Below are 7715 nucleotides of genomic sequence, written 5' to 3'. Positions count from 1 at the left end.
ACAGTCTGTTTAAACCCAAGAAAGCACTATGGCTTGTATCCATCGGGGTCCTTGTACAGTACTCAATTCATCGCCATATGGTGCATCCCCGGCGTCCAGCGCGGCCCTTCCTTAAATAAGCTTCCTTGCCACAACCCCGGATGCGGATAATGACTACATCTCCCATGACCCACGCACGCTCGCTGCCGCTGCTTTAATGCCGTGCGCATGCGTGGTAGGAAGTAGTTGTTGTTGGTGAGTGACATTTGGCTAGCCTAGCCTCCTCCTCCGTTAGCTACACAAACAAACACAGCAGTTTGGCTTTATTTTCCACCAACAACACATTAGTTTTCTTTGACAACCCCGCTGCCCGCTTTAGTATTCCATCATGCTACAATTCCTGGTGAGTTTGAACGATTCTTTGAGCGTTGTTTCTTTAGTTTTCCATTGAGTCGGTGGGGATGCTCTACTGTAGCTAGCAGTGGTAGAAATGTCAAATGTTTTATTTAAGTAAAAGTACCAATACTGCGATGTAGAAATACTCTGTTACAAGTGAGTCAAACATGTACTTAAAGTACCAAAAGGAAAAGTACTCATTATGCAGAATGTCCCATTTCACAAGTTTTCAAATATTTAGAAACTAGCAGATCTGCAAGCTCACACTGCAGTGGTAATGCATGTTTTGTAATAATAATTTAAATCTACAAAGTAACTAAAGTTTTCAAATAATTGTACTGGAGTAAAAATACAATATGCCCCAGACATAGTGGAGTAAAAGTATGAAAATCGGAAGTAAAAATACCTCAATTGTTCTTAAGTAGTACTTGCGTAAATGTACTTAGTTTACTGTCCACCACTGATTATACTTAAAATAATAATCAATAGTTGTGATCAATCTGTTTTTGTTTGTTTTTGTCTTTTCAGGTAGGCTTCACTCTTGGGAACGTGGTGGGGATGTACCTGGCTCAAAACTATGATGTAAGTTTAAGAACAGAGGTGGAAAGTAACTAAGTACATTTACATTTATTTAACTACTTCAGTACAATTCCGGGGTATTTTTACTTTACTGGAGTATTTCCAATTTTCAGTACTTTTACTTCTACTCCAGTACATCTCAGAGGCAAATACAATTATTTGAAAAAAAACTTTAGTTATTTTACAGATATAAATTATTATATTATAAAACATACATTAACCACTTTAGACCTATTTTATACATAGGCTATTTTCAAACATTTTGGTACTTTAAGTATATTTTGATGCCAATACTTTTGTACTTTTACTCAAATAACATTTTGAACACAGGCCTTTTACCTCTAACAGCAAACAGCTACTTTTACTTAAGAAAATATCTGAGTACTTATTCCACCATTGGTTATGAATTGTTGCTTTGAGAATTTGCCATCCTCTTTGAGTTGTATCCACCAACTTAATCAAGCTTAATTTATATGTAAATGAACCACTTACACCCTATTTAGAAAAAAGAAGTTAAAGATTTTGAGACATTTTTAAACATTGACATTATCCTCCCAACTCTTTTAGGATTCTCAACAGGTTCAACTGGAGTCCTATTAGCCTTGATTAGGGTTTTCACGATCATGTCATTTTAGTTGACGACACAATTTCATACAAATAACAATCAATGGTTATTTTTTTAGCATTGAACATTGGATCATGTAAATACAAACAAATTACATATTTGTTTGGCTTTTAGGCTTAGTTTGTTGAACAAAAAAATTGCACAGAAATGACTGAATGATCTGTACAAAAAAATTAATAAATGTATATGGGCCAAATAGGCCATATTGAATAATGTTGTACTTAAAATAAAATAAAAATTGTGGATATAGCCGATCATCTACATACTCACATCGTAAAGAGGTGATCTTGTAGATCTACTATTTCCACTATTTCTGAAAATGTATTGACGTATGAATATTCTTCTACAGATGAATGGAAACGAATCCAACGATTATACAAAAATAATTGCAATTTACCTCAGACATAACTGCGGTCAAGCAGACGATTATGTAATAATTGTGACAGGCCCAGCCTTGATTGATTGATTGTTCCCTGGTTTTCTGAAGGTCCCCAACATCTCCAAGAAAATAGAGGCCTTCCAGAAAGACGTGGCGGACAAGAAGAAACCTTCAGAATGAGCCAGGAGGGACCATGCACTGCCATGTTTGTCTACTCCACAGAAACAAAGAGACACTGCTACGCACAATCTATTTTTATAGGCTTTATTTGAACTTTAAAGATCAACCGCTTGAACCGTAGCCTCCCTATTCTGGGACGAACCTTCAGCGAAAATGGCCGATCTACAATCTAGATCGGCCATTTTCGCGGAAGAGATTTGGTGTAGACATGAGGGAAATACTAGTGGATCTCGTATACAGCCCTGGGGGACCGTGGTCAGATGATTATATAGGGTCTAAGTGGTTATGGTGTGTACATAGACAAAAGCTAACTTGTGTACAATATTTACCTATATCTGAATATGTGCCTGGGGCAGTGTTTTTTCTACCCCCGCCTAATTGATTGGTTTGCGTTCTTAAAGGAGCCTATATATACCTTCAAATAAAATTTGTTTTCGTAGTTTACTGGCCTTTAGTTTTAGTAACACACCACTGGTGTCTGTATTTAAAAATTGTTTGTTTTCTGCACTAAGGCCACATAAGAGTTGCTGTTTAAGCCAAATATTTATTATACAGAGGAGATATGACTACACAAATGTTTCACATTTTATGATTAAAATTGGCAATTAATTTACTTTGTCATCAATTTCCTTGCCTTTACACAAAGTTAAACACAACCAGAGAATTGTACAGCCTATCAGGCTTACAGACAATAACAACACACCATTACTTAACATTTGATATGGTATGGTACTGCTATGCACAAAGAGCAACAAAGACATTAAGAAAATTATATATACTAGTCCATACCCGGTCGACACATCCGTGGATGGATATGCGCACATGATCTGGCAACCCAGGAGGCAGCCATAGCTTATTATTTTACACAAAAACGCTAATAAACAGCTGAGCATATAGTAATGGTCAATGGCTGTGAGCAATTTCGGATCAATTGCTCCAGCCGCTGAGGAGAACCGGGCAGAGCAATTTTGGCCTCACCAACCATGACACTATGACAGAGGTTTGTCAAATTATAGGAGGATACATTTATAAAACATTATTTCCCACCAAAAATCACGACCAATAATTGTGTTGATCATCTAATCAGTTGGATCATTTTAGCCATAATCGTGCAGGCCTACTGTACGTGCTGTTGGTGCTTAATGTGCAATCATAGCAGATTTGAGGATTTTCCTTCATAACCTCACAATTTGCCAATCAGCTAGTACAGTATTCATATTCAATTGTTGGAAAATGAGCTCCTAATAAAATCAGTTCATATGATAAACATTCACATCTCTGTCATAAATAATAGTGGCTAATATAACTAGTGGCCTAACATCGTGAATGGAAGGGTGAAATTAATCCAGGTTCAGATGCATCCACAGGATGGCGCCATTAATCCAGTATATCACTTGAGGTCAAAGTTTGGATGTGTAGAACAGATCAGTGGTTCTCAACCTTTTCAGGCTGTGCTTGAGGAGTTCAGGCATTACATTTTCTTTGACTCAGTTCCACAAAATTATTATATATATTTTTACTATTTATTCCTTCTTATAGCCCATTATAATTTTTTTATAAATATCTTTATTAATATCAGCAAGTTTGACAAGTCAGAGCAATTAGACATTTTTTCATTTTATCCCCTTCCCCATATCTTCCCCCCACATTGTTATTGCTGTCTTACTTTCTTTTCCAAAAAGACTACAAAAAAATTAATAAAAACAATCCAGATGAATCGAAAAGACATCAGACAAAACTTTAAAACTTAGTTTTTTGGGGGCAAGACCAAAACCTGAGTGTGGTTAGCTGGTGTAAGGGCACACCAGTGACATTTATCATCGATTCAGGATATATCGTGGCAAGGTTAGATTTGCAGTAATGAAGTCTATGAAAGATTTTGAATTGAATAAGGCTTAGTCTAGCACAGGATGTTGATGTATTAACCCGATCGACAGCCCCATCACACCATGCATTCATCAGGAAAGGTTTCACCTAGTTCAGTCTCCCATTTGTTCCTATTCTTGACCAGAGGGAGTCTATTTAAATGGGTAAGAGAGAGTCATTGAAATATGGCGTCTCTGCCCAGGTCCAAGTGTCAGAAGATGTTCCCAATCCTTTGGTCTCTCAGGGTAGGAGGGATATTGATTTTCAAAGTCTCTAATTTGAAAATATCGGAAAAGATTGTTTCTAGGCAAATCATTTTTTATATGAATCTTCTCAAAACTACTGAATATGTTATTCTCATAAAGATCTGATAATCTGACAAGGCCTTTGTCTTTCCAATGGGTGAAGGCAAAGTCTAACATAGAGGGAAGTAATAAGTGATTACAAATTATGGGACAATTTATAGACCCGTCTTTAAATTTAAAGTGGGAACGCAATTGTGACCAAATCTTAAGGATGGCAATAATCACTGGGTTTCGGGTACATTTAGATGGTGATAGAGGTCATTTGGAGTGGATTATTGCTGGGAGAGGGGTTGAGTGAGAGGATTCAGATTCCAACACACATCAGTCAGTCAAACCACAGGTTGACAATCACTGGAATAGATCATATATTTTTCAGACGAGAAGAGAATAGTGAAAACCTTTTTGCCAAATTTTAAGTTCTCAACTACTTTTTCTTCTTCTGTTTCTTGCCCTTCTTCCCTTTCTTCTTTTTCTTTGCGTTTGGCCACCCAAAGCCTCTGAACTCCAGACAGTCCACTGCATTGTGGGAAATGTAGTAAATGTTCTCCATGGCTGCTTTGCTGAGGATGTCTACATCTACCGTCTTAGTAGATTTGGCACTTGAGGACCGTTTCTTGGATGACTTCTGTCTCTCAGTTTTCTTGGCAGGTCGAGCACTGTGGGACCTCGATTTCCTGGGCTTAAGGGGCTTAATTGAACACAAATTAAAATATGAGTAAAACAAAAGGGTATAGCCTACTCGATGCTTAATGTTAACACCCTCTAACCTCTTTCATCCTGGTGTCTTTATTTTGGGAATGTCCAATTGTTCAAAAATAACAGATCTACAAGCTTGTATAGGTTCATTTCATAGCAGCACTTCTTCTGCCTAAATATGTGAAATACTTACCATGATAATAATGGTGTTTTCTTTTTCTTCTTACTTGAGTGAGATCAGAGTTCTGCACCTCTAAAGAGAATCAAAAATATAAAGGTCGTTGTACGTCTCCAGACAACTGGTTCTCAAAGAGTGATTCGGGGACCCACAGGGGTCCTTGATCCCAGCAATATTAGTTATTATAACATAAAAGTCGGTTTAACCACTCACAATTCAGCAATAAAAAAAATTGGCCAAACTTGTAGATCTGCTATTTTTGAAAAAATGTGAAAAGTGAAAAAGTCTTCTAACACTTATCCTGTCTTCTTGGGGTCCCTGACACAAGATGCGGGTCAATACATATCAATGTAGGGGTCCTTGTAATGAAATAGTGATCTAAAAGCCTAAAAACCTTTTCAGGCCGTGAGTGACCCCCAAAATAATCATATTTGAACTGGGTCCCCCACCCTGAGACTACTTGAAAAGTAGGAGTTGAGGCATTACATTTTGTTTGTTTGACTCAGTTCCACCGATACATATTGTGGAAAATAACAAATCTACAAGCTGAGACGTTGTGAGCTTGTAGATCGGCTATTTTCACAAATTTGGCCTATTTTCTTATATTATTTAACAATTTGGCCAATGTTTGACCCGTTTTTATAGTAGTTTGATTACTTTTGACGCAGTAATGGTATTTTTTTGTCTCCCCCCAAAAATCATGTGGGGACCCCCCTGGGGGTCCCGACCCACAGGTTGAGAACCACGGATCTAAAATAGATGGCCAAGCAGGCCAGTCCATCTGTCCAATCCACTCGCATGGCAGGCCTCCCACAGACACTGACCTTGACACTGAATAAATATAAATTGAAAAAAAATTAACCTTACAGCTTTAAGAAACAAGAATCACCCTGCAATTAATAAAGTCTACCATAATACTAGATATACATTAATATTACTTATATTAAATAGCAAACCCCTCTTACCGGTCCTGGACTTGGCACGCTTTGCTGGCAGCAGACTTGGTTCGTCTTGGGAGACCGATATGCCATTTGTTGATGTGCTGTTGTCGTAGAGACGACACGTTGCTCCCTCGTTGTGTGAATGAATGGGCTAGACTCTTAACCCATTCATTCATTCACAGGGCTTGTTGTGGTCGACACAGAGGCTCTAACCGTTAGAGCCTCTGTGTCGACCACAACAAGCCCTGTGAATTCTATAGCCCTTTGTTGTGTCTGACGAGCTACATGACTACCAGTAATCAAATACAACCTGTGGTGGACAGTAACGAAGTACCTTTACTTTTGAGTATCTGTAGTTTACTTGAGTTTTTATTTGTATTTAAAGACTTTCACTCCACTACTCCACGACAAATATTGTACTTTTTACTCCACCACATTGACTAGTAAAGGGAAAAAAAACATCAATTAACAATTTCTCAAAGCTCCATTAAAAAGAAATAACAGAAAAATAAGTTTTTCCTATTTTTGAATTTCCCAATTTCAATACCATCAAAAATATTAAAAAGATATAAAAAACAAGATGCACTTTATATATATATTTTTTTAGTACTCCAGTACTTTAACTCAAGTGCAAATTTGACTGAGGAACTTTCACTTGTAGTTGAGTAACATTTGACTGGAGTACTGGGCTTGAGTACTTTGTCCCCTGCTGTAAAACAGACTGAATAGGAGTGCAAGGAAAAGTACCTGACGGTAACACAAGCCGTTGTGTGAATGATCTGGCTTAGAGAGCCTCTGTGTCTATTCTATAGCCACCCTTTGTTGTCTGACAAGCTACATGACTACCGGTAATCAAATACAACCCAGACTGAATATGAGTGAAAGGAAAAGTACCTGCCTGACAGTAACGCAAGCCAAGTTAGCCAACATGTCAGCAGTGATGGAAAGTAGCTAAGTACATTTACTCAAGTATTGTACTTAAGTGCAATTTTGAGGTACGTTTTACATTACTTGAGCATGTCCATTTTTTAATCCTTTACACACTTGTACTCCACTACATGTCAGAGGCAAATATTAAACTTTTTACTCCACTACAATGATTTGAAAACTTTAGTTGGTAGTTACTCTTTACAGATTTAGATAATTATTAAATCTATTTAATCATAAAAAAATAAATAGGGCGTTAATGTATTAAACATACATTAACCATGTAATAACCAACCTAACTCTAAGTATAAAATAGCTGTATTTTATACTTTGTCTATTCGGAAATAGCCAATCTACAAGCACAAAACTTAAGCTTGTAGATCTGCTGTTTTAAGTGAAACATTTTGAGTACTTCTTCCACCGCTGCATGTCACATTGAAAATGTTAGGAAAGAAACGGCAAAAAAACAACTAGCTTAACTTGTTTTCCTCTTTTTTTATTCTTTCACTGCATCAGGGATTTGTTAAGATACAGGCTTTTCAATTATTTGGCAACTCTGACCAAATTGTGTGTAAGTCGGTGAGCCCTTTAGTTCGTGTGAAGTTGTGTTTTGACATCAGCGCAATAAGAAGTTCATACATTCAAGAAATGTAAAGCTAACAAG

The 7715-nt window shown here is 37.1% G+C and overlaps 2 protein-coding genes across 2 annotated transcripts; one reads left to right on the top strand and one right to left on the bottom strand.

Moving 5' to 3' along the window:
- Positions 1 to 210: 210 nt before the first annotated feature.
- Positions 211 to 2751, top strand: stmp1 (short transmembrane mitochondrial protein 1). Its single transcript, XM_080421492.1, has 3 exons — positions 211 to 382; positions 904 to 957; positions 2067 to 2751. The coding sequence occupies exons 1-3, from the start codon at positions 368 to 370 to the stop codon at positions 2136 to 2138; spliced, it is 141 nt and encodes a 46-aa protein (XP_080277618.1). The 5' UTR covers positions 211 to 367; the 3' UTR covers positions 2139 to 2751.
- A 1982-nt stretch (positions 2752 to 4733) lies between these two features.
- On the bottom strand, positions 4734 to 6247 carry smkr1 (small lysine rich protein 1; the record flags this gene model as incomplete). The annotated part of the gene is made up of 3 exons (XM_080421388.1): positions 6149 to 6247; positions 5199 to 5258; positions 4734 to 4997 (listed from the first exon to the last, which is right to left on the bottom strand). Exons 2-3 carry the CDS (start codon positions 5199 to 5201, stop codon positions 4734 to 4736), a joined length of 267 nt encoding a protein of 88 aa, XP_080277514.1. The 5' UTR covers positions 5202 to 5258; positions 6149 to 6247.
- Positions 6248 to 7715: the final 1468 nt, after the last annotated feature.

Source organism: Gymnoscopelus braueri (genome assembly GCF_963280865.1).
Source record: "Gymnoscopelus braueri genome assembly, chromosome: 23".
Classification (NCBI taxonomy): Eukaryota; Metazoa; Chordata; class Actinopteri; order Myctophiformes; family Myctophidae; genus Gymnoscopelus; species Gymnoscopelus braueri.
Note: the sequence above shows the minus strand (reverse complement) of the source record. Positions and strands in the feature narration are given on the sequence as shown.